At 39.2% G+C, this 27783-nt stretch overlaps 1 protein-coding gene across 1 annotated transcript; it reads left to right on the forward strand.

Annotated features, from left to right (window-relative positions):
* The first annotated feature begins 14075 nt into the window (after positions 1–14075).
* Positions 14076–15680, forward strand: LOC138880821 (uncharacterized). The gene is made up of 4 exons (XM_070161002.1): positions 14076–14207; positions 14856–15047; positions 15126–15285; positions 15502–15680. The coding sequence occupies exons 1-4, from the start codon at positions 14076–14078 to the stop codon at positions 15678–15680; spliced, it is 663 nt and encodes a 220-aa protein (XP_070017103.1).
* The last annotated feature ends 12103 nt before the right edge of the window (positions 15681–27783 follow it).

The following is a 27783-nucleotide window of genomic DNA, read 5'->3' on the forward strand; positions in this document are numbered from 1 at the left end:
TTGGGGTGGCAATGAGGTTTCTATTTATAGAAGTATAACATAGGAGAGAGGTTGTTGTTCTTTCCTTCTTTTTATTTTTTAAATTTATTTATTTTTCTTTCCTTTTCCTTTTGGATTTGGATGACTTGTTCCAAATTGGAATGAAATAGATTAGATTAATGAGGGGAATAAATATAGAAAACTCGTGCAACCCGCGACTTATATTAGTTTGAAGTTCAGACAAATTCAAAATTTAAATTTGGTGGTGCAAATTTTTACGTTATTACTGTTGATGTCAAATATATTAATAACAATATCTCTATATAACAGTAATTAACTATAAAACCAAGTTCTTCTCGGAACGGATCTTTATATTATGTTATAGTAAAGTTAAGTCTCTCCAAAACAGCCTCGTTTGTTCCGAAATTTTTTGGTTGCTATAGTGAAATGTTGTTATAGAGAATATATATTATAACATAATATAATATTCGGTTCTGAGAATAACTCGACTTTTATAGTGAATGACTATTATATAAGGATGTTGTAGAGATGGCTGACTGTATATATCCTCTATAATAACAGTTCACTATAGCAACCAAAAAATATCGAAACAAACATTATTGTTATGGAGAGGTTTAACTGAATAACCTTAAAATTATGAACTCATATTTAATATTTTTGGAATGTTACTAATATTTCATGTATGTATATTTCATGTGTTGAAAATATTGAATTTAGCTGAACTTGTTGATTATTATATACTAGATTTGTCACGGGAGGTAAAAGTAAATACATCATAATGCGATTATATATAATAAAAAATCGGAATGATATCGACTAGAATTGTAATTTTACAGTTAAAATAAGCATATTTATCGATCGATTTAGTTCGATTTTAGTTTTTATTGAATTATGAATGACCTTACATGTAAGTATTGTAAAGTCTTAAGACTAGAATTACAATTTCTATTTCGATCAAAGTAATTTCTTGACATTTGAATTTGACTATCTTTTAGCTAATTGATAGATGACACGTGAAACGTAGGTGATATTGTAAAGTTTTTTAGGTCAAGATGTTGACCCTTTAGATGTGAAATGGGCAGTGGGTGGGGCAGTGGAAAAGTCGTGTGTTCTGGAAATGGAGTGGAAATGGCTGCCGCCGTGCCGCGTTACGCAGTGGAGCTCACCCACCCCCTTTGGACTTTTCGACGCCAAATCTGGCTTCCATCTAATTCAAATCAATTCAAATTTAAATTTTGAACTTTTTTAAATATTTTTAATCAATTGAACAACACCCAATCCAAATAACTAATAAACTCAAAAAATCCTATTTTTGAAAGCAAAACTTTGAATGACCTTCAATGGTGGACTTCTACTCTTCAGTTTTCTAATATTACAAACAGGGGGAGAAACTGAAAATACACGGCCCCTTGAAACATATGTATAAGATGTAAGAAGAAGATAGAGTGAAAGCAATGGTTGTGAGATTTAACTCCATAGTTTTTAAAAACAATGGTTGTAAGAATACAGATTTTGAATTTGCTAATGTTTTCAAAATATGTACAATATGGGCTAAATAGGGTAAAACTTAAAAATATTGGCCATTTTTTGTTATGGTGTGAAGTCATGTGTATTTTCTTGTAATTCTTTCGTCTTTCTACTAGTTTTTGGATCTTTTTGCCTTTTCTACTGGTTTTTGGATCTTTTCCTTGGGGAAAAAAAATAATTAGACAGTAATTGAGAATATTTTGCAAAGGCGAAATGGCCTCCTGATCACTTAAACTTACACCAATTTGTAACGCCGATACATAAAGTTACCGTTTTCCCATTTGAACACTCCAACTTGACAGAATGAGTACTAATAAATACATCCAGTAGAGCGTGTATATCAATTGCGCTGACATGTACAACACGTCATATGTTAGATTATTTATTACTTGACATGTGTTATTTGTGGGTCCCATTTTAAATACTAAATCAACAAAAAAGAAGTCACAAATTAAAAACAGAAAAAAGAAAAAGAGGAAAAAGACTTGACACTTCATTCTTCTTCGTTCACCCACATCCCTTTCTTACCTTATTCTTATTCTTTTTTCTCCTTTCTCTTTTTCCTTACCGCTCTTTCTCTCTTATTCTGAATCAATTTCACAACTCCGCTATGGTCATGATTAGACCAGAAAAAATTGAATTTTGGAATTTCAAAAATTCAATAGGAATCCATTATTTTGAAACAGTGGAGGCAACTAAATACCAATGCAAATATCTGCCCCTTTTTTGCTACTGGTTTGGCAAAGAGATTCGATGATAGGGTTTTCTTCATACCATCGGTGATTTAGAGTGGTGAGTACTTTTGACCGCCATAATACTTAAATGGTTGCCACCTCCACTTCGTTGGCAACCAATCATAACCCCATCTCTTCTAAAACTCTAAAATCGGAAGATATAAGTAAAAATACGCAATCTTCTGATGTTCTCTCTCCCTGATTAAGTTTAGGGGAAGAAAAAGAGCGAAAATGAGTACTGACAGGCTAGGGGTCGTTTTTTCCTTTTCTTTTTAATTTTTTTCTATTGATTATAATATTTTCTTTAATCAGATTATTGCATTCACGCGCATTTTCTGCGTGATTGATACACATTTTGTCCACATCACCTATGTCACTGCCACATAAGTATAGTCAATGATCAAAGTGGTTTATTAGTACTCGTTCTGTCAAGTTGGAGGGTTCAAATGAGAAAACTGCAAGTTTATGTATCGACTTTACAAACGGGTACAAGTTTAAGTGGTCACGAATCCATTTCGCCTTTTGCAAAATAATATATATATACTTTTTTGTTCGTGACCTACAATGTAAAAATTTCCTTTTTGGTACTAACTGTTTTGGGGGATAAACGGGCCGAACTATCTAATTGGACCAAGTTTGTCCGATTGGGTGGGTTTACGCTTTCTTTTAGGAAAAATGTTCCAAATTGTTGATGCAATATTTGAAATTGCTCAATTTTGTCTTTGTTATTATAAAATAAGACTATAAAGCAAAGACAAGTATAGGGAGAAACTGATATATTATTCGAATTCGAACTGATGTACATAATGAACTGAAATCTCTTTTATTTATAGAAGAAAGGAAGCTGCTGTGTAAGCTGCTACTATACCAGATATGGATAATCTTCTACTGAGAGCAATGTTTATCCATAACAGAGTACTGAAAAGATAAACTTATTATACCCGACATGGATAATCTTCTACCGGGGGTAATGTTTATCCATAACTGGGTACTGAAAGGATAAGCTTAATATATCCGGTATGGATAATCTTCTACCGGGGGTAATGTTTATCCATAACTGGGTACTGAAAGGATAAGCTTATTATACCCGGTATGGATAATCTTCTACCGGGGATAATATTTATCCATAACTGGGTACTGAAAGGATAAGCTTATTATACCCGATATGAATAATCTTCTACTGGGGGTAATGTTTATCCATAACCGGATATCGAAGTGATAAGCTTCTTCAAGAAGCTTATTTCCAATAGAGTACTTAAATAGATAAACATATTTACGGTGGAGTCCCATATGGATAAACTTCTCCAGGAAGCTTATTTACAACGGAGTACTAAATGAACATCCATAATATAATGTATTTATAACACCCCCCCTTGGATGTTCATTAAAAGATAATGTGCCTCATTAAAATCTTACTAGGAAAAACCACTTGGGAAAAAATCCTAGTGAAGGAAAATGAGTACACATATTTAGTAATACGCATTGCTGGCTGCCTCATTAAAAACCTTATAAGGAGAACCCTCTGGGAAAAAACTTAGTAAGGGAAAAAGAGTACAACGCGCATTTTACTCCCCCTGAAGAAAACCTTATTTCAAATATTTGAGTCTCCGCATTCCAATCTTGTATACCATATTCTCAAAAATTGATGTTGGTAAAGACAATCTGCTGGATTGTCACTTGAACTAATTTGATGCACATCAATGTCACAATTTTCCTGAAGATCATGTATGTAGAATAATTCTGGTGAAATGTTCTTCGTTCTATCTCCTTTTATAAATCCTCCCTTTAATAGTGCTATGCATGAAACATTGTCTCCGTATAATATTGTGGGTCTTTTATCACATTCCAACCCACATGTTTCTCGAATGAATCACTGATCTCAATCATATGCACTCCCTGCTTGCCGGTTTGAAATCGAGCTTTATGGGTATCGGATAAATAACCTGCATCTGCATTACCAATACGATCTGCACCACTTTTGTTAGCATTAGCAAGATAAATAAGTGCACCATCTACACCGAGATAGAGTATTTCAGGACCAAGGAGCTCCTCATCCTCTTCTAGAGGTTGGAACGGATCCTTATTCACTTCAAGTGATTGAATATTCATTGGTGTACTTAATGGGTACACTTTGTCCATGTAAAAGTATTTTTAAGACCCTCTTGGAGCTCTTCCGGAGTTCCAATAAGATTTATGTCACCAACATAAACAGCAAGTGTAACAAATTTTGATGACATTTTCTTTATAAAAATACATGGACAAATAACATAATTTATGTAACTTTCTTTCAGCAAATATTTACTGAGGCGATTATACCACACGCGCACAGATTGCTTTAAACCGTACAAAGATCTTTATAATTTGATCGAGTACATTTCTCAAGACTTTGAATTATATGCTTCGGGCATTTTCAATCCTTCAAGGATCTTCATATAGATTTAGCCAAATAAGTCATATAGGTTAAGACTTGTATCTAAATGGTATGACATCTTCAAGTGTCTGGACTGCTAGTCCGATCCTCACAATCTTTTACAATATTGTGCACTATATTGTATTAAATATATCGTCGACGATCATTTTGTGTCAGTTCCGAAGCGACATAACTTGTGGAGATCTCATCACTTTCTTTATTTTCAGGTACCTGAACTTTTTCGGGAGTTTCATGAAATGTTATGTCGTGGGCTCTTCTAGAGCTTATTTCCTCCTCATTTTGATCATTAGCTCCTACTATTTTTCAAGGATTGTTACCTTTGGAACCGATTGGTCTACCACGCTTCATGCGTACAGTAAACTCTATCCTTCAGGGACTTTAATTTTAATAGGAGCATTTGCAGCTGAAATATGATATTTAATTTTGGATCAGCAAATGCTTCTGGCATTCGACTTGAATTATCTTCTAAGTGAGGATCATGATAATTCGATTCATATAGCATATTTTTCAACTGTTTATTCCATCCCCCAAATGTTAGAAAAACTAACATATATCCCCAATCATCTTTGGAAAACATATCTTTGTGTATTATGGTAGAGAAATTAATCATATACCACGCAACAAAAGATAGTAAAAATATTTGGTTTCTGATCCTAAACCAATTGTGAGGGGAGGACTTATCATATATTGTTGATCTGATGCATACAAGTGCTGCTATATGCAATTTAGAAAATCTTAGACCAACACATGAAGCTTTGTTCTCATAAGCAATGGTTTAGCCATTAATAGGAGGTATTCAATGCTAAACCAGCTTGGATATAAACCAGCATTATCAAGATGAACTGTCTTGATTTCATAATCTGAAAATTATGCTCTTAATCGAGAAAAGCAATTCCAAATGCCAAACTGCAGGTTGACAATAATTACACATGTAACCATCTCATATATGCACCTATAAGTGGTTCACATGATAGGTGAACGGGCCCATATTCACCTTTTATATATTTCAGAATCAGGGGTCTTAGTCCCAACTTTAGCTGGTATAATCAATTCATTATGAGAACAAGCAACACATGAGAATTCCTGAAGAATCTTCTAGTTCTTTAGTATATGCTTATCTGAATTCTCAAATAGCTCATTTAAAAATGGCAAATGAAAACTTCAAGTTTATCATGTCATGTGTTATCTCTTAGTAAACTTCTGGTTTACTATGGCATAAACTTTTGCTTTAGTAAACTTCTGGTTTACTGTGATACATGATATAGTACAAATTAAAGAATAAGGCGGGTAACTTCTCACATACATATTATTTTACCCCCTATGATTGTGGAAACATGAAGATTATCAATCTTCCAATCATTTGTAGTCTCAATATGATAGCCATTTGTATTAGTAAACTTCAGGTTTACTACAACATATGTTTTGACCATAATCATATAATATGAATGACATATTTGTATATAAGCTCTTCGAGAGCCTTCATTTATTATCCACAATCTAATATTTATCTGGCACTACTGGTGTCATGTATTCTTTAGGCAAACATTTAGCTCTTCAGGAGTTGTTGATACATTTTGTACTATCAAATATTGCTCAGACACTGCTGGTGTCATGAGAGAAAATCACAATCAAATAAACAATGTAAAACAATTGTTTAAGCACACGAAAACTCCTCTTCATAATATTTTTCCACTTCAGGAGGCAATTTCAATTGTGTTACTTCTTCAGGAGCAAATTTAAAATACGAAATATTGAGTATATATTCTCTCAATTATATTAACTCTTCTGGAGGTGAATTGTAATGTATTCACATCAAGAGCGCGTTCATATTTACCCGACTTATTAGTATTGTCACATTCACTTCAGGGAATGGATTAATATTATCAAAAGTTCTCATCCTTCAGGAAATCGAACATAATTATCTGAATGCGCATTAATCACATCAAATTGTGATGCCTCAACCTCTTTTAAAATATTTACTACTTCAGGAGCAAATCGAGGCGTGCATTTAATATAGAGAATATTTATGTAGCTTATCTTCAATTGTAACCATAGAAAGCCTAAATTATCACTTCTGGTGATCATAGGCATATACCACTTCTGGTAGTTAACAAAATATAATTACAATGAGATATACGAAATATAACCACTTCTTGTGGTTGTATATTTCTTGCAAACTCTGCTAGAGTTTAAGTTGATCTAATAATGTTATCCATATTCTTCAAAATGACATAAACAAGATATATTATAGTAAACATCATTATCAAATCATAATTTTTCTTTATGTACAACAATTACATAACCATACTATCTATTACAAATAACAAAAATTAAAATATTTACATTTCTACAGATTCACCACCGATTACATGACTTGTTTCTCCTTCTGGGAGTGCAAGGTAATCAGTTACATCCAAATGCATGAAGTCTAAATTATCTTCAGAAATAAAATTTGCTTCAACATTTTTCTCTGTCTTCTTTAGGGAGGCTTGATAAAGCTCAACCAGTTGCTTTGGCATACGACAGGTACGTGACCAATGCCCTTTTTCTCCACATCTATAGCATGCATTTTCTGCATTTGGTGCTTGCACCACTTCATACTTTTGTTCCTTCCTTTTCCACTACTGGTGGTGAGGAGTGTTCTTTGGTGCATTATTATTACCATGATTAGAGTTTCTTTCCCGACCATGACCATGACCACGACTGTGGCCACGACCTTTTCCACGTTTAGCCTGGTGGAAGTTTGTCTCATTCACTTCAGGGAATGGACAAGAACCAGTAGGTCGGCTTTCATGATTTTTCATTAATAGCCCATTATGTTGCTCTGCTATAAGAAGATGTGAGATAAGTTCAGAATACTTTTTAAATCCCATCTCTCGATATTGCTGCTGCAGGAGCATATTCGAGGCATGAAAAGTGGTGAAAGTTTTCTCCAACATATCATGATCAGTAATATTATCACCACATAACTTCAATTGGGAAATAATTCTGAACATAGCAGAATTATACTCACTGATAGATTTAAAATCTTGTAGCCTTAGATGAGTCCAATCATATCGTGCCTGTGGAAGAACGACCATCTTCAGGTGGTCATATCTATCTTTCAAATTATTCCACAGTATGACTGGATCTTTAACAGTAAGATATTCCATTTTCAGGCCCTCATCAAGGTGATGGCGTAGGAATATCATTGCTTTGGCACGGTCTTGGTTTGATGCCTGATTTTTGTCTTTGATGGTGTCTGCCAGACCCATCGCATCAAGATGAATTTCAGCATCAAGCATCCAAGACATGTAGCTTTTGCCCGATATATCCAGGGCTACAAATTCAAGTTTAGAAAGATTTGACATTATTTAGGAAAAGAAAGTTCTTACCTCAGATACTTTCAAAATATTTGCTCGAGATGGCAGAGTCTCGTGCTGATAACGTGTTATAAAATAAAGACTATAAAGTAAAGACAAGTATAGAGAGAAACTGATATATTATTCGAATTCAAACTGATGTACATAATGAACTGAAATCTCTTCTATTTATAGAAGAAAGGAAGCTGTTGTGTAAGCTGCTACTATACCAGATATGGATAATCTTCTACTGAGAGCAATGTTTATCCATAACGGAGTACTGAAAGGATAAACTTATTATACCCGATATGGATAATCTTCTACCGGGAGTAATGTTTATCCATAACTGGGTACTGAAAGGATAAACTTATTATATCCGGTATGGATAATCTTCTACTGGGAATAATATTTATCCATAACTGGGTACTGAAATGATAAACTTATTATACCCGGTATGGATAATCTTCTACCAGGGGTAATGTTTATCCATAACTGGGTACTGAAAAGATGAGCTTATTATACCCGGTATGAATAATCTTCTATCGGGGATAATATTTATCCATAACTGGGTACTGAAAGGATAAGCTTATTATACCCGGTATGGATAATCTTCTACCGGGGTAATGTTTATCCATAACCGGGTATCGAAGTGATAAGCTTCTTCAGGAAGCTTATTTCCAATAGAGTACTTAAATAGATAAACATATTTACGGTGGAGTCCCATATGTATAAGCTTCTTCAGAAAGCTTATTTACAACGGAGTACTAAATGAATATCCATAATATAATATATTTATAACATTTGTTATATTTTTGATCCATTCTTATCCTTTTTAATAGCAAATCGTTTCATATTTGTCCTTATCATTTATGAAGTTCTAGCGTAAAATGCATGAATTTCACGTGTTAAAATTCTTGAGAAAAAGATCTAAATTTAGTTCAACCTTTGATTCTGGGTTAAAGAAGCTCCTTTAAGAGTCTGGGGAAAAGAAATTCTCCCAACAACAAGGGTAAAAGTAGATCCAAAGTCTTAACAAATGAGAAAGTTGCTCAATTTAGGATAGTACATCGGCAATTTAATTACTTTTCCTTTTTCCCCCTATTACACATTGGTGGATTGATATTGGTCGGATTTAGAATTTAAGTTCGATAAATGTAAATTATAAATATAAACTTGCTGGTTGAAATCAGGAGTTATACCGACACAACAATAAGAGAGTGTTTGGCTTAGTTTATAAGCGGGTCAAACTGACTTACAAGTACTTTTCGGCTTATTTACGCGTTTGGTAAAGTTAAAAGTGCTTATAAGCCAAATGCTTATAAGTCAAAAAATAAGTCAAAAGCCATAAGCTGGTCACCCCAACTTATGAATTTTTAGCTTTTAAGCACTTTAAGTTTGACTAAGATTTTTACTATTTTATCGTTAAAATATTCTTTTTTAGAACAAACTACTACATCGATTGACTATTTAACCTAACCCCCTCTCCCCCGGCCTCTTCAAGTTTGTAATTCTCATTGACTATTTAAGACAAGCAAATTCTCTATTCCTTTGCATATTTGTATCTATGTGATTGTGTATTAATTTTTGAACTGTATGTATTAAATAAGAATATATCAAATTTTTGATGTATTGCTTTCTAAGTGGTGCGGTGATGAAGAGAGTGCTTGTTTCTCTTCAAATATTTTATCCTATTTAGGTTTATTTTTTATTAAGAAACTTTTATCAATTTATTAATTATTATAACTTATGATTATATGTTTATCATTAAATAAATTATATTTATCATAAGAATTATCTTATCTAAGCACAGTTGTATTCAAAATAAAATGAAAAATAGAATATTTTGTATCTGAATCGATCTGGAATCTAAAATTTTGAAGAAATTACGCCCTTATAAGTATAAACAGTTCTAAGGTTATTTAAGTCATTTTAACTGAAAAAGAGCTTATCAACATTTTTTTATCAAATACTGCAACAACTTATTATCAATTTCAACACTTATATCCAAACACGTAACTATTTATTTATGAAATCAATTTCAGCACTTAAAAACGTTTTTAACTAATCAATTGATCTTTTTGTTTCGTAAAACAATATTTTATCGTATACGCTGATTTGAGAAGAAGATCCAACATGTGAGCTAATATATGAATATTGACCTAATCTTTCTACCTTGTACCAAGATTAACTTTTTTTTATGAGTTACGAGGTAGCACGGTCAATTGACTTTTTCATGTTTGTTGAGTTCTGACATGAAGTAGATTGCCTAAAGGGGGAGTTGGAATTGAAGTTGAAGTTGTTTAGTTACAATTAAAGGACAAAAGGACTAAAAAAAAGGTGGATTTTATATTAAAATAACATTATTTTGAATTTTGTTTTTCTTTCATTATTTTAAATAGATTAAAAAGATTTTCATAACTAGAAGAGTTAACATCGTGAAGAGCAATTTTTACTTTGAAAGTCCTATTAACAACGTCAAGACAAAGAAAATAAAACAAGTGTTAGAGAATTGGTGGCTCCTAAAAACCACTATTAGAAGTAAGGTTAGGTTACCTGCATAGTACTAAAGAAGTGGCTCTATTATCAGCAACTTCACTAGGCAAACCTTTATCCTGGTTCTAGCACTTATTGGCCTAAACTAAGTGGTTATCAGCAGCAATATTTAATTTTATAAAAGGAAAAAAAAACAGCAAGAAACATGTATTTATAGCACAATTATCTTTTTTGTTTTTTATTTATTTTTCATTCGGTATTAAGTATCTTTTTAGAGTCCGACTAATCCGGATTCATGTCAAAAAATTATTTGAGGGGTAAAGCGGTCTTTAATAAAGGCGAATCTTGTCAGTTTAACAATAATAGCACAACCATCAGTATTATTATGCGCAAAGAGAAAATGGATACTATAAGTTTGAATCCGATGTCGATCATATAAAATACTAGCACATACTGAATACTATAACTCTATAAGTTTGAATCCGATGTCGATCATATAGAATACTAACACATACTGAATACTATAAGTTTGAATCCGATGTCGATCGTACAGAACGCTAACACATACTTATACATACAAAAAAAGATAATCCATTACCTAATAGTGACTACCTTGCTCAAACTATCTCTCTACCCCTCCTTTAAGGTGGTGGGTTGACAAGTAGTTGTAAGTTTCTCCTAGGTTTACCAATAGTAGTAGTACTATTTTATATTCTTTTATTTTTAGTACTTTATTACTTGTTATGTCACTCGCTTTCATTACTTATTATATCACTGTTGTTATTGCTTGTTGTTTTATTTTTATCGTTCCTTAAGCTGAGTGTCTATCGAAAATAACCTCTCTGCCTTTATATGATAAGGGTAAGGATCCGTATACACTACCCTCCCTATGCCCCACGTATGGAATTAGTCTGGATTTTTGTTGTTATTGTTGCTGCTGCGAATAAAGTCATCGCACATTAAGTGAAGAAAAGAAATTATATATAAAGTGTAAGTATACTCTTAATGATTAGCTCTCATGTTGTCATGAAGAGGAAATGAAAAATAAGTCCACTAAATGAGTAAGGAGAAGACGAATAGCCACTTTCATGCAGGGGCGGATCTTGAGCAAACATTATGGGTTTTTGTGAACCCAGTAACTTTTGCATAGACCCTATATTTGTACTAAAAAAATACATTATAAGTATAAGAATATTTAGCTAGGTGTTTACCTTGAAAATGGTATTTACAATTATATTTGATTGTGTGGTTCTAAAAATATGTGATTTATTTTTATACTAGTTGTTAGGCAATAGGTGCTAAAAGTAAGTAAAGAAAATAAGAAATGCAAACCAAAGCTATCATAGAATCGAGCCTCGAGCTGGCTGGAACAGAGGCTTCGAGGCCTATTTAGTGCGGTTGGTAGTGGGCTATTGATGAAGAAACAATGATAATATAGTCCTCAAAGATGGACTTTTGCGGTTAATAGTGAGCAATAAATGAAGAACAATCAATGAACAATGAAATAAAAAGCAATAAATGTGTAGAACAATTGTTTAAGTAAGAGCAGAGAAGGTTCTATTGTATTCAATGTGTTATCCCCCCTTACAAAATGACAAGGGTCCCCTTTATATAGGGGGGGGGAGGGAATCCCAACATAGTACATATCTAATAATGAGTGAGAAATGTCGTTGATACAACTGCATTATGGCTCAGTACTGATTTATCCTATTCTTGCAGGCCCGGTCAGTTCCGATCACTTGCCCTTGGGAATTTCCCTCCTTTCCATAATGTTCGTCGATTTTCATACTATCTCGAGGTATGCTATGATGAGTCTTCGGTGTACCCTCTCGAGGTGAGTGCTTCGGGGGCGAGCCCTGGATCGTGCTCCGAGACTATCGAGGTCGGGCTCGAGATACCATAGAAACCTCAAAATAGGCCTTCCTTGATTTTGACTGTATACAGATAGTCCCCGCGTTCCTTGGAATGAAATAACAAGGAACAATTTAAATTCTTCAACTCTTTAATGCCTCCATTACTACATCAATTATGTCATGTGAGCAGTTAATGTGACAAAAAGGGATGTTCAAAACTTGTGTTCGTACGGCTCTTGAAAAGCCTCGAATTGATTATGATGGTCGGCCGTCCCTTGGCTTTCCCCAATGTGCACTAATAGCATCTATAAATACTCCAATCCTTCTCTCCTTATTCTTCATTATATCTCCAAACTTTCAACAGATCTTCTCACTTGTTTCTTGTGTTCGTCTCTCATCCAGTTTTTCTCTTTTCCTCTGAGATTTTTCAGTAAAAATGGTGAACACCTCTAGAACCGTATCCCAAGATGACAAAGCTTCTTCATCTTCACGCTCGTCTAAGGATAAGACCATAGTACCCCTTTGCCTTGAAGAGTGCATCCCCGGACCCTGTGAAACATCGTCCGATTTCATGGTTGACAAGCCTTCTTCGAAACCGGGGCGATGCGAACCCATGTCCCGGTATATTATCCTGATAACCGACATTGGGAAGGTAAAAGCGGATTGCCGCTGGGGAGAGGCGGTGCAAGTGGAGATTCCTTCTCGGAAGGAAGATGTAACGGAACACAAACCCAGTTTCCTTAGCATATACACATATCCTTTTACCCTGGGTCCGATAGAACCATCCTCTCTATCAATAGACCCCGTGATCCTTGATTTCTACGGGCGATATCGGCTGACACTCGTCCAGATCCATCCATCCTTCTAGCGCATTATTTACATGATTAGGCATTTCGCGAACATAGTCAAGGGGATGCCTTTTACCCTTGACCATCTGATTAGGATGTACAACCCTCGACTTTATCGAGGTGGTTTGATTAAGCTTCAACGTTGGGCACCAAAGGCTTTCTTTGCTTGCACCGATGAAGGCAAAGACAAAGGATGGATGAGCCGCTTTATCCGAGTTAGGACCTTGGATCTAGATCCTGCTGAAAGAATGCCATTCCCCGAGGAATGGAATATGAATCGTAAGTGAAATTGTCAATTAAATATTTTCTTTTTCCTTTGGACCATCTTCCCCTTGAACTGACTCTCTTCGATGGTACAACTGTTGAGTGGTACCCTGGCATAGTTAAGGATCTCTCGGGCTGGATTCGCCAACTTGATTCGACTTGCTCGTATACTAAGCATGTGTGGCGCAATATGGCCAAGGCCCGATGGGAAGCTAAAAATCATGGTGAGGTTTTTCTTCTGCAGTATTTGAGCTCTTTTCAGGAGATATCCCTTGATTGTATTCTCATTTTTTGTATCTACCCTTTATTTTTGTGCAGGCCTGGGGGAGGCCTCTTTGATGAGGGAAACCCCCTCCGGAGAAGCAGGTGCCCTAAAACTTTCCAAGGAGAAGAAGAGAAAAAGAAAGTCTTCGGCCAAGTCCCCGAAACCAAAGAAGGTTAAGGCTCAAAAGCCTAAGGTCGATCCAACGACCTTAACTTTGGAAGCAACAGAGAGTCCCTGAGCTGGGGGTGAAGAGGAAGACGACTCCCCGCTAGTACCTGGGGGAAAAGGAAGCACGTCTGCTTCAGATCTTGCTGAGCCGATGGCTGTTGAGCTGAAGGCTTCTAAACCAGGAGTTGCTGATGTTGTCCCACCTCGGGCCGAAGAGGCTCTCGAGGGTGATGTCTCTGAGCCGATCGATGGCAAAAACATTTCCCGAGCCGAAGGGCGTTCGGTAGATGAGTTAGGGGTCCCCATTTCTTAGGTTCCCCGGAGGCAAGAGAAATCCCCGACCGATCCAGCCGAGATTATTGATGTGGGTTATTCTTCGCCGGGTCTGGCATCCTTTCCAAGGGAGATACAGGATGCCCATAATAGAGAGACTTCCAATGCGGGGCATTCCTCGGGGGGAATGACATATTTGAAGGATTCTTTACTGGGGAGATACGGGTCTGGCATCCTTTCTGAGGGAGATACGGGATGCCCATAATAGAGAGACTTCTGATGCGGGGCGTTCCTCGGGGGGAATGACATATTTGAAGGATTATTTACTGGGGTCGAAGAAAACCCCGATCCTAATGCCTCACTCATTTTAGAGGAAGCCGAAAGGCTACGTAAATAGGTAATATTTTGTCGATACGGGTCTGGCATCCTTTCCGAGGGAGATACGGGATGCCCATAATAGAGAGACTTCCGATGCGGGGCGTTCCTCGGGGGGAATGACATATTTGAAGGATTCTTTACTGGGGTCGAAGAAAACCCCGATCCTAATGCCTCACTCATTTTAGAGGAAGCCGAAAGGCTACGTAAATAGGTAATATTTTGTCGATTCTGCTCTGAGCTTCAATCCCTATTTTCCTGATTTTGTTTTTTATGCTTTCAGGATATAGCGCTTTACAATCGGGGCTTAGCTAAGTCCCAAGCTGAGTCGACCCGCTATGCGAAAGAGTGTGAGAGGCTCTCATCAGAGGCCGGTGAGCTCAGAGCTCTTTTTACCAAAAAAGGGGAAAAACTTAATAACCTTCGGGCTCGTTTCGAGACGGTGTCTCGAGAGCGGACCGATCTTGCTGAGCAGGTAATGCAGTCTTCGCATGTTCTTATTTCCATGCTTGTTTGACTTTAGCATTTAATAACTTTGGGTTGATCTTTGCAGCTTGAGAAGAAAGATGTCTTGATGAGGGAGGGGCTCAGAGCTAGGGACATTGATATTCTCAAACTTAAGCAGTGTGTGGATGAGATAGCCTCCGAGAGAGATACCCTCCAGGGGAAGTTGACCTCGGTTGAGCGTTGTCTTCAGGATACGAGAGCGGATGGTAGTAAGTATAAGGATCTCCCTGCTGAATCGGTTGCCACACTATCCGCAGCCAAGTCTGAAGCCGATGCGCTCATGTCCTCGTACCGAAATGATGTTGTCGCTGCAAATGCTCGGGCCGGGATGGTCTATGAAGATACCGAGTTTGAACTGACCCGAGCCCTAGAGCGTGCCCGATTAAGATCTCGGAGATAGGCTCTCGAGGATGTATATGCAGGGGGCATTGATTTGTCTGCTGAGATCGAGAGGGTGAAGGCTCTTAAAGAAGAATCGGCAACTCTGCTTTCTTCTGATGATGGTTCAGCCAGTGGTTTGGCCAGCGGGTTTGAGGAAGATGAAGGTGAAGGTGAAGTCCTCGAGGAGGAGGCCGTTGATGTGCTGAGGGTTCAGGGCTAAGCCGTTGAAGGCACAACGTTTGAGGGAGCTCCGTCTGGCCAAGTAACCCGGCGGTATATTAAGCTTTTATTTTCCCCCCTCTTTTTTGTGTAAGGGCTTTAGGCGTGAGCCTTGTAAATACGACTTTTACAAATATAAGAATTTCTTCATTTTGCCTTTGATTTGTATTGAATCCAAGTGTATGACTCTAATGATTAGCTCTGGAACTAGACCCGGAACATAATAAATCCTTAGGCTTTTGATTGATTGATATGACGATTCTTAAAGTCCTTTATTATTCCTCGGACTAGGCTTCTGATGCGAACTTAGGTCACCGAGACTTCTGAGTCCGAATTGAGTGGGAGCCTGGTCTCGATTTTTGAAATAAAGCTAGACCTTTTAGGCTTCGTTGATAGTCCTCGAGTGAGAATTTTCTAGAACCCCAGGTAGCCTTTGGACTCAGCAACCGGGTGGGCGTTCGCTTGCTTATTCGAAATCGGGCAGCCTTTGGGCTTAATAGTCAAGCAAGCGTTTGCTCGAACTTCGAATAAGTATAGCCCTGAGGCTTTGCTAATAGTCCCCGATTGAGAGCTTGCTCGAACTCAGGTAGCCCTTGGGCTCTTTAGGCTGGCCCTTAAACTCTTACGCATTTGCCCTTAGACTCTTTAGGCTGGCCCTTAGGATCATACGCATTGGCCCTTAGGCTCTTTTTAGATTGGGTCGATGCGACCTCTAATATGGTTGTAGTTTTCCCTCATTTTGGCTAAAGACTTTTTGACGTTTTGAATATGCCTTGGCATGTTTTATGTACGTCCGACCCTTCGACGGCTCAAACGAGAACCTCGATTATGAGTCGATATGTGACGATAGATGAGTACCTCGGGAGGTTCACTCGAAGGCTGAGTTTTCAAAATCTTTTCATCGAAGGATAATTATTTTCAAAGCCTTTTTTGTTGTTTGGAGTTGATATTATCGAAGCTCTTTTTGCTTATGCCGAGGGTAGCCTGATTAACCGATTCTTTTCGAAGTACTTTTGAAGTATTTGGAGGCCTTTAGTTTTATCGCAGTAGTTAGACGTCTCCGAGCCGCATTAATTCGGCCGTAGCCTTTAGTCCCCGTGTGTGGTGACCTTGGCGTCTATATTGAGAGTATGCCTTTTTAGGGGTCTTATGAGTTCGATATATAGCCTTGGCCTTAATATCGGGGTTATGCCTTTTTAAGGTCTTATAAGCTTGGTTTTGCCTCATTGAGGTCTTTTAAGCTCGGTGTCGCCTCATCGAGGCCTTATGAGTTCGAGCATGCCTTGTTGAGGTCTTACAGATTTGATTTTGCCTCACTGAGGGCTTATGAGCTCAAAGTTGCCTGATCGAGGTCTTACAATTTCGAGTTTTCGATGGCCCGATGAACTGACTGTTAACGACAATCCCCAAGTGTTCGAGAGTTTCTGGACTTTGAGCCGTCTTATGAGAAAGTAGTGAACTTTTTTGAGGCACAAAGTGTTTTGATAAGAAAAGGGGATTCCTCAATTACTTGATATATGCGTACATGTTTTTGCCTTTGGAGGCTCGACTATTCTATATGGACACGGTTTATTTGACCGTTTGGCCCAATACAACATTCCCCTATCAAGGTCCTCCTAGGCATAGTTCGATTTCTTCCAGAGGTGACTTCCCGGGGTGATGCCCCCCAGTATTTGAGGTTGATCGAAGAGAAGCCTTGAATACTTGATGAGTTCTCCTTGAGTCGCATATAGATATTGCCTCGTTAAAAATCTCTCCGGTAAAACCCATTTGGGATAAAACCCGATCGAAGGGAAAAAAAGTGCAACGCATGCTTTACAACCCAAGGTTTTTTGAGTCGAAGGGTGCTTTGGTGTCTTTCATCGAACACCTTAGCAATAGCATTTGAGCATCGATATGTTCCAATTGCTTGGAAGTTGCTCGCCTTCTATGGTGACGAGTTTGTAGGACCTTTTGCCTACTACTCCGAGGATGTGGTATGGTCCTTCCCAGCTCAGGCCTAGCTTCCCTTCATTTAGGTTTCGAGTGTTGAGGGTGACTTTTCTTAGGACTAAGTCACCGACTCCAAAGTATCTGAGGTTTTTTCTCCTGTTCTAATATCTCTCGATCCTCTATTTTTGGGCGGCTATTTGGACTAGTGTAGCCTCTCGCTTTTCATCTAGCAACTCGAGGGCTACAGTCATGGCCTCGATGTTCGAGTCCTCAGTGGCATGCTGAAATCTGGCGCTTGGCTCTCTGACCTTGACCGGTATCAAAGCCTCAGACCCGTATACCAAAGAGAACGGTGTCTCTTCTGTGCTTGACTTCGAAGTTGTTCGGTATGCCCATAGTACTTCGGGCAATACCTCTCTCTATTTTCTCTTCGCGTTTTCTAACCTCTTTTTCAAGTTTTGGATGATGGTCTTGTTTGTGGACTCGGCCTATCCATTTGCACATGGGTGATAGAGCGTTGATAGGATTCTCTTGTTCTTATGATCTTCGAGGAATTTTTTCACCTTACTGCCTAACTGCTTCCCATTATCACATGTAATCTCGGAGGGGACCCCGAATCGGCATATGATGTGATCCCAGATGAAGTCAGTGACTTCTTTTTCTCTTATCTTCTCGAAGGCCTGTGCTTCCACCCATTTCGATAAATAGTCAGTCAAAAACAGAATAAATCTGGCTTTACTTGGTTCCGTTGGTAGGGGGCCGACGATGCCTATCCCCCATTTGCTTCACGAAAACTACTCCAAAAGAAATCAAAAATAAAACAAATTTCATCTGTGTACAATTTTGAGAATTTGCGTGACATTTTGGTAATTATGTCATCCGTAAATGTTTACCTTTGTTGTGATTAATTAAAAAAATACAAAAATACATGTTGTATGCACATTTAAGACACGGGCTGCTAGATGTTGTATACATTTAAGACACGGAGGCTGATTACATGTTGTATACATTTAAGATACGGAGGCTGCTAGATGTTGTATACATGTTGTATCCTACTAGGGATCCGGCATGAAGTTGAGTTATTCTAGGTTCAAAACCAGGGTGTTTGTTCTAGACATGGCTTACCCGAGCGGACAGCTCGAGCCGAGGGGGAGGCAGCAATCCGGGAATACAGAAGCTTCGCCGGCTTTTCAACTTATCCAAACCTCGTTCAAAATTGGGATTTGACACTATACAAAAAAGAAGTCGTACGAAGTACACCCTTCTTCATGATTCAGAAGACTCAGAGAGGAGATGAGTTTCGGCACAGTTTATATACAGTTCACATAATATCAAAGCGGTAAATGGCAATCAACACATTAGGCATATATCATGTAACAAAATCAAACAAAGCCAAATACAACAATTATTCCAAGCTCGAATTCTGAACCCTGAACCAGAGATTCTGGGTTACTTCCCCAGCAGAGTCGCCAGAGCTGTCACACCTCCTTTTTACCGCCCCGCGAGGGTACAGGGAACGGGTAAGGTATGTGATCCTGAGCCGTTAGATTCATGGAGATGGATGGCTGGGATCTAAGACGCTTAACACGGCGTCATTTGGACTTATGAGAGACCCGGTCATGACTGTGCATACAACAGGAGAAAATGTGCATACCGTTGGGAGAAATACATGTTGTATACATCACGCCCGTGTCTTAAATGTGCAACAGGAAAAATACATGTTGTATACATCACGCCCAAACCTACAATCAGCCTCCGGCTCGCCCACAATGGCGTGCGCCGGCTCCCCAACATACATATCCACCTCCCTAAAACACGTATCCACCACCAAGAGCATACATGAATCCTTCAGGGCCAAGCTTTCGCGGAAATCAGGCTTTCAGGAACGAAAGGATGAAGAGGCCGAGAACATTCACTCCGTTGGGAGAAACCTATACTACTCTGTTCCACAAGTTGAGGCAGATAGGCTTGTTAAGTCCTATCGAATCCAAATTGCCAAATCCCCTTCCTAGAAATCTGGACCACTCAGTGAGCTACGAATATTGTTCGGGGGCTCCCGGGCATGATACCGAGAAGTGTTGGAAGTTGAAGACTGCCATACAAGATCTTATTGACACAAATAGGATCGAGGTTCAGGCACCAGAGGCACCCAACATCAATAAAAACCCATTACCGGTGCACCATGAGGCCCACATGATCGAACTAGTGCACAAAGGAGGGAAACCCAAAAAGCCCTCACAAACGGTAATGATGATTCGGGCTAGCCCAAACGAAAAGTCGACCAGCGGAAGGGCAGTGGTACAGTTGGAAAAGGTAGATGACAAGCCATTTGTGGTAGTGGGGAAAGGTTCGTCTATTGCTGCAAAGAAGCCAGAGTCAGTCGGGGTAGTACTGCCGGGAGTATCAAGCACCCCAGTATTGGTAGTAAAGGGGGCCCGCGTAGAACCAGTCGTTATCAGGCCAATAATGCAGTTGCCGATAACAAGTGAGAAAGCAGTGCCATGGAGCTATAGTCAAATGACAGTGATGCATAAGGGGAAGGAAGTTGTGGAAGAAATATGCGAGGCCCAGGGTTTAACCCGTTCAAGAAGGTGTTTTGCTCCCGCGGAACTGAGAAACACCAATCCTGTAACAATAATAAAGCCAGTAACGGAGGAAGAAGCAGAAGAGTTTTTGAAGAGGATGAAGGCCCAGGACTACTCAATTATAGAGCAGTTGAGAAAAACCCCAGCCCAGATTTCATTGCTATCCTTGTTGATCCATTCAAGCGATCATTGTCAGGCCTTAATGAAGATTCTGAACGAGGCCCATGTCCCGGACAAGCTCTCAGTGAACCATTTGGAGAAAATAGTGCACAAGATATTCGAAGTAAACCGAGTAACATTCTCTGACGATGAGTTACCGATAGAGGGTACAGAACACAACAGGGCACTCTACTTGACGGTAAAATGCGAAGATTCGGTGGTCACTTGAGTACTAATCGATAATGGATCAAGTGCAAATATCTGTCCTTTGGCCACTCTGAACAAACTAAAGGTTGCTGATGATAGGATCCATAAGAACAACGTCTGCGTCCGAGGTTTTGATGGAAGCGGTACTGACACAGTGGGTGATATCGTACTGGAATTAACCATTGGTCCAGTTGAGTTCACCATGGAATTTCAAGTGATAGATGTGGCGGTATCGTACAATCTTTTGTTGGGACGACCCTGGATCTACGTAGCTAAAGCAGTACCTTCTACGCTGCATCAAATGGTCAAGTTTGAATGGGATAGATAAGAGATTGTGGTACACGGGGATGACGGTACACATGCTGTCAGTGATGCTATTGTGCCCTTCATAGAAACCGACGATGACAAGGGCCCATGGGTTTATCAGGTTTTTGACGCAGTCCCAGTGGACAAAATTCCTGAGGATGGGGGCCTTCCACTTCCCAGAATCACAGCTGCGACCTTCATGATAGCCTCAGAGATGTTGAACAGCGGGTTTGTACCAGGAAAAGGTTTGGGGATTGATCTGCAGGGAATGGTCGAGCTAGTTTCTTTGCCCAAGAACTTGGATACTTTTGGGTTGGGATTCAAGCCTACCGTAGCGGACGTAAAACGGGTCCGCAAGATGAAGAAAAGAGTTTGGGTCCTTCCTAAGCCAGTCCCACGACTGTCCAGATCATTTGTCAAAGCAGGGTGCAGAAAGTTACCAGTCCCGGAAGATATTGGACCTTTGATCGGGCCGGATAGAGATTTGAATGAGGGCCTTGAGAGAATGTTCGCAGATGTCAACATGATAGAGGCTGGAGAGGGTTCCAGTATGGCAGAAATACAGTTTGTTGGGCCTAGGGCCAATGTCAACAATTGGACAGCTACTCCTCTTCCTACTTGGAGGGAGTCCTGGTAGTTGGCTCTGATTTCCCTTTTTGTTTTCTTGATTATTCCAGGGTTGTAATCCGGATTCCCTTTTATTATTAGTATTGCTCAACAAACTATGAAACCTTGTTATCCCATGATTCAATAAAATGAGAAGTTTCTTTTTCATTCCTTATTTTATTTTTATTTTTAATTTTTGTTTCTTTCTTTTCTTTTTCTGAACAGTTCTTTTCATACTGGTCTTAACGACATGGCATGCACGACAGATCTTCAACCTAGTCTAAAAGATCAATCTGATTCCAAATTAACCATACAAGAGGTCGATTATGATAATGAATCGGAATACGATGAGGATGAAGCCTTCGAGGAAATAAATAGGGAGTTAAGCTAGTTTGAAGAAAAATCCAGGCCCAACTTAAATGACACAGAAGACATCAATTTAGGGGATGCCGACGATATCAGAGAAACTAAAATAAGCATCCACATTGCACCAAATATCAGGGAGGAATTGATCAAAACACTTATTGAATTCAAAGATGTATTTGCCTGGTCATATGACGACATGCCGGGGTTAAGCACAGATTTAGTGGTCCATAAATTGCCCACTGACCCGGTGTGCCCTCCCGTCAAGCAGAAATTGAGAAAGTTCAAGACGGATATGAGTGTGAAGATTAAAGAAGAAGTAACCAAGCAGCTGCAAGCAAAGGTTATTCGTGTCACTCGATATCCTGATTGGTTGGCTAATGTGGTGCCGATGTCGAAGAAAGATGGGAAAATCAGGGTGTATGTCGATTACCGCAATCTGAACAGGGCAAGCCCAAAGGATAACTTTCCTTTACCTAACATCCATATATTGATCGACAATTGTGCCGGGCATGAGATTGGATCTTTTGTAGATTGCTATGCTGGGTATCATCAGATTCTGATGGATGAAGAAGATGCAAAAAAAACAGCCTTCATTACGCCGTGGGGAACTTATTGCTACCGGGTGATGCCATTTGGTTTGAAGAATGCTGGGGCAACGTACATGAGAGCAATGACTACTGTGTTTCATGACATGATCCACAAAGAAATAGAGGTGTACGTGGACGATGTCATCATAAAGTCTAAGCATCAGAAAGACCATGTAGCAGACCTAAGGAAGTTTTTCCAAAGACTTCGAAGGTATGATATTAAGGTCAACCCGACTAAATGTGCCTTTGGTGTTCCATCTGGAAAGTTGTTGGGATTCATCGTCAGTCGGCGGGGTATTAAACTGGACCCGTCAAAGATCAAATCTATACAAAATTTGCCACCGCCGAAGAACAAGACAGAAGTAATGAGTCTTTTGGGAAGGTTGAACTACATCAGCAGATTTATCGCTCAACTTACAACAACTTGTGAACCCATCTTTCGACTATTGAAGAAAGATGCTGCGATAGAATGGACGGCGGAATGTCAGGAGGCATTTGACTAGATCAAAGAATATTTATCAAACCCACCGGTGTTGGTTCCACCTGAGCCGGGGAGACCATTAATTCTTTATCTAACGGTCCTGGAGAATTTGTTTGGTTGTGTGTTGGGGAAACACGACATTACAGGAAGGAATGAGCAAGCCATCTATTATCTTAGCAAGAAGTTTACAGTATATGAGGTCAAGTACACTCAACTCGAGAAGACATGTTGCGCCCTAACTTGGGTGGATCAGAAATTGAAGCACTATTTGTCCTCATATACTACTTATCTCATTTCCCGCTTGGATCCACTAAAGTATATTTTCCAGAAGCCTATGCCTACAGGGAGGTTAGCAAAATGAGTAAAATTAGCAAAATGACAAATTTTACTCACGGAGTTTGATATCGTCTATGTGACGAGGACGACCATGAAAGCCCAAGCGCTAGCCGATCACTTGGCTGAGAATCCTGTTGATGAAGAATACGAGCCATTGAGGACGTATTTTCCTGACGAGGAAGTAATGCATATAGATGAGTTGGAATTACCTGAGGAACCAGGTTGGAAGCTTTTCTTTGATGGAGCCACAAATGCGAAGGGAGTTGGAATAGGAGCGGTACTTATTTCTGAGACAGGACGTCATTATCCTATTACAGCTCAGCTGCGATTCTATTGTACCAACAACATGGCTGAGTATGAGGCATGTATTTTGGGTCTACGACTAGCTGCAGACATGGATGTCCAGGACGTTTTGGTCTTGGGAGACTCGGACCTCCTGGTGCATCAGATTCAGGGTGAGTGGGAAACACGGGATTTGAAACTCATACCATATCGACAATGTTTGCACGATCTGAGCAAGCGATTCCGATAAGTGGAGTTCAGACACATCCCGAGAATCCACAATGAGGTTGCTGATGCATTGGCCACTTTAGCATCGATGTTGCACCACCCAGACAAAATTCATGTTGAACCATTATACATCCAGGTGCGCGATCAACATGCTTATTGCAACATGGTAGAAGAAGAAGTGGATGGCGAGCCATGGTTTTATGACGTAAAGGAGTACCTCAGGATGGGGATATACCCGGAGTAGGCCACCGGAGATCAAAAGAGAGCCATTCGGCGATTGTCAAGTGGATTCTTCTGCCAGTCAAGCCACGACAGTTATGATAGAGGTGCATGCTAGAGTGTGCGGGCCATATATGAGCGGATATGTATTGGCGAAGAAGATTCTTCGAGCAGGGTATTATTGGCTCACTATAGAGCGTGATTGCATCAGTTTCATGCGGAAATGCCATCAATGTCAAATACACGGAGATTTGATTCATTCTCCGCCGACAGAATTGCATACAATGTTAGCGCCATGGCCATTTGTTGCATGGGGATGGATGTCATTGGACCTATTGAGTCGGCAGCTACCAATGGTCATACGTTCATTCTGGTGACCATAGACTATTTCACTAAGTGGGTTAAAGCTAAAACTTTCAAGTCGGTAACCAAGAAGGCAGTGGTGGATTTTGTTCACTCCCATATCATCTGTAGATTTGGGGTCCCAAAAGTGATCATCACAGATAATGGTGCTAATCTTAACAACAATTTGATGAAAGAGGTATGTCAACAGTTTAAGATTGCACACCGCAATTCCACCCCATATCATCCCAAGGCAAATGGAGCAGTTGAAGCAGTCAACAAGAACATCAAGAAGATACTGAGGAAGATGGTAGAAGGGTCCAGACAATGGCATGAGAAATTACCATTTGCATTGTTGGGTTATCGCACCACTGTCCGAACTTCAGTAGGTGCAACCCCTTATTTGTTGGTATATGGAACTGAAGCAGTAATACCAGCGGAAGTTGAAATTCCATCCCTTCGGATTGTTGCTGAAGCTGAGATTGATGATGACGAGTGGGTCAAAACCCGTTTGGAGCATCTAAGCTTGATTGATGAAAAGAGACTGACGGCTGTGTGTCATGGCCAGTTATATCAAAAGAGAATGGCAAGAGCATACAACAAAAAGGTACGTCCCCGGAAGTTTGAAGTGGGCCAGCAAGTGTTAAAACTCATCCTCCCACATCAGGCCGAGGCAAAGGGCAAGTTCGCCCCGAATTGGCAAGGGCCGCTCATTGTAACCCGAGTATTGTCCAATGGCGCTTTATGTTTAACAAATATCGACGGAAAATCGTCGACATGGCTGTCAATTCTGACGCAGTTAAGAGATATTATATATGATTTCTTTTGCTTGTAATTGTTGTTTGTGGTTGGCATTTATCGGAGAATGAAATAACGGAGGCAATTCTTTCTTCTATCCAAACACTTTATCCTTTGCTTCCCCTTTTGAGCCTTATTTATTCTTTCATGTCCCTCTTTTGGAATCAGTAATTAAAATGAAAGAAAAAGAAAAAAAAACAATGATAATAAAGACAAAAGAAAAATCGCAAGAAAAACAAAAGGAATTGGGAACTACGTTTGACCTGATTCCTCAAAGAAGGATATGTAGGCGCCTCACGGCTCGGTCATAGTGTAACAAAAAATAAAAATCCCCCAAGCAAGAAAAACTGGGGCAGAAGTTTGTGTCTATAATTTTGGGAAAGAAAATTGATTCCAAGAGTTGTAATGTTTTACCCATCAAAATTATTTTAAACCTCTTGTTACCCCTTTTTTCTTTTAACCATACACAAAAAAAGAAGAAGATCAATATCCAAAAAAGACCTCCCGATCAGTATCAGAGAAGTGCTAAATTAATGCAAAGGGAAGTCGGGAATAACACTCTGATCCCCAGCAAAGGAAGAAGATCATAATCTGGAAATGAATTGATAGCCGAAAGAATCCCCCAACAGAGAGAGTTATATCGGTAACACTCCGATCCCCAGTTGAAAAATAAAATAAAATGAGAGAGTCTTATCGGTGAAAACCTTCACAAGCACCGTAAGGCGACGGGAGTTGAGAGAAATGAGAGAGTCTTATTAGTGAAAACCCCTCGAAGGGCACTATGAGGCGACAAGACAAGATTGGCAGAAAGGATCCGCATTTGGCAAAGAGTTGAGTGTCTGTTTATCCCCAGTAACATGAGGTCATCCGAAAGGTTGATTGATACAAATAGACTAGGTTGATTAATCCAGAATGCGCGACATGATCGTTGAGATCGGTTATATCATTCAGATAAGTTCTTTTCTTTCTTGTTCCCCAGCATTTGTTCAGAAAGACTTCTTCTTTTTCTATTTTTGAGATCGTCACTTTTTCATTTCTTGGTTTAAAGACTTTACTTCCCCGGTTATTTTTGAAAAAGATTTTCAGAGCTTACTACTAGTCGCCAAAATAATGCAAAACAAAATGCAAATAGGACAAGCCCAAAAGATAAGGCGGCAAAGCGAAAAGAGGTTGGTCTCAAGAACAAACGATGAATGGGTTTAGACCCCAAGAGGGCAAAATTTCCAGATGAAGTTGGAGAAAACGGAAAAGCAACAGTTAAAAGGTTCTGAGGATCCCCAGTAGACTTGCAAGACACAAGGATGACTCCGACAGATTCTCGACCAAGCTCCACAATGGTCGGACAACACAGAGTGGGGAAGGAAGAGAAGAGAAGAACCATCCCCAGCAGGAATATCAGCCCCAACAAGTTTTATAGCAAAGCAAGGAAGAGAAAAGAAGAACCATCCCCAGTAGAAAGGGCACGACAACTCGCCCCATTTTAAACTAATAAAATTTTCTTTGATTTGAAGCAGGGAAAGGGAATATTACTGACAGCAGAAAGACAGGGTCACAAAGAAGATTATCAAACTGGGGCAGAAAATTTTCGTTCATTTCGAAATTTTTCGAGAAGTCTAACACAGGTTTGAGAAAAGCGATATCCCCAGCAGTTTTTCGGGAGAAAGCAAAACAAGCTTTAAAGAAAGCAATGTCAGAAGGAAGGTAACACGAGTTTTAAGGGAGATAGTCTTCGAAGGAAGAATATAAAAAGAGAAACGGTTTGCAGAGGAATGAAACATCAGTCTTAAGGGAAGTAGTCTTTGGAGGAGTAAGATAACACATTTTTTGAGAAAATGTTATCCCCAGCAGTTCGCATAGAAGAAAGTACAAGTTTTGAGGGAAATAGTTTTGAAGAAAGATAATTCAGGACGGAAGGAAAAGGGTTGATAGCATCCCCAGCAGGAGTAGCGCAACCAACCACCATGTTTAAACTCACGAGTTTCCTTTGTTTGAAACAGGGATGGAAGCTGGGTTCATATCAAAGATAGGAAGGGTGAATTTTTCAAGTGTAGTGCCCCAATTCTGCTTACACAAAAGACTATTTGAGACGATCACATGTCACCACTAGGAAAAGCATTTCCTAGGCTAGGTCTTTTAAGTTTATTTTCACCCATAGGAGAGGCATTTCCTCCTAAGTTTATTTTACCCCTAGGAGAGGCATTTCCTCCTAAGTTTGTTTTGCCCATAGGAGAGGCATTTTCTCCTAAGTTTGTCCTACCCATAGGAGAGGCGTTCCCTTCTAAGTTTGTTTTACCCATAGGAGAGGCATTTCCTCTTAAGTTTTGTTTTACCCATAGGAGATACATTTCTTCCTAAGTTTATTTTACCCCTAGGAGAGGCATTTCCTCCTAAGTTTGTCCTACCCATAGGAGAGGCATTTCCTCCTAAGTTTGTTTTTAGCCATAGGAGAGGCATTTTCTCCTAAGTTTAGTTTCACCCATAGGAGAGACATTCCCTCCTAAGTTTGTTTTACCCATAGGAGAGGCATTTCCTCCTAAGTTTGTCCTACCCATAGGAGAAGCATTTCCTCCTAAGTTTGTTTTACCCATAGGAGAGGCATTTCCTCCTAAATTTGTCCTACCCATATGAGAGGCATTTCCTCCTAAGTTTATTTTACCCATAGGAGAGGCA

Source organism: Nicotiana sylvestris, chromosome 11 (genome assembly GCF_000393655.2).
Source record: "Nicotiana sylvestris chromosome 11, ASM39365v2, whole genome shotgun sequence".
NCBI lineage: Eukaryota > Viridiplantae > Streptophyta > Magnoliopsida > Solanales > Solanaceae > Nicotiana > Nicotiana sylvestris.

Excerpts from the sequence above, each read along its gene's own strand:
- LOC138880821 (XM_070161002.1), top strand. The coding sequence starts at position 14,076 with ATGGCTGTTGAGCTGAAGGCTTCTAAACCAGGAGTTGCTGATGTTGTC. Across the intron at positions 14,208-14,855 it reads CCCGAGCCGAAGGGCGTTCG|GATATAGCGCTTTACAATCG; the intron begins GTAGATGAGTTA and ends TTATGCTTTCAG. Across the intron at positions 15,286-15,501 it reads TCAGGATACGAGAGCGGATG|GGGGCATTGATTTGTCTGCT; the intron begins GTAGTAAGTATA and ends ATGTATATGCAG.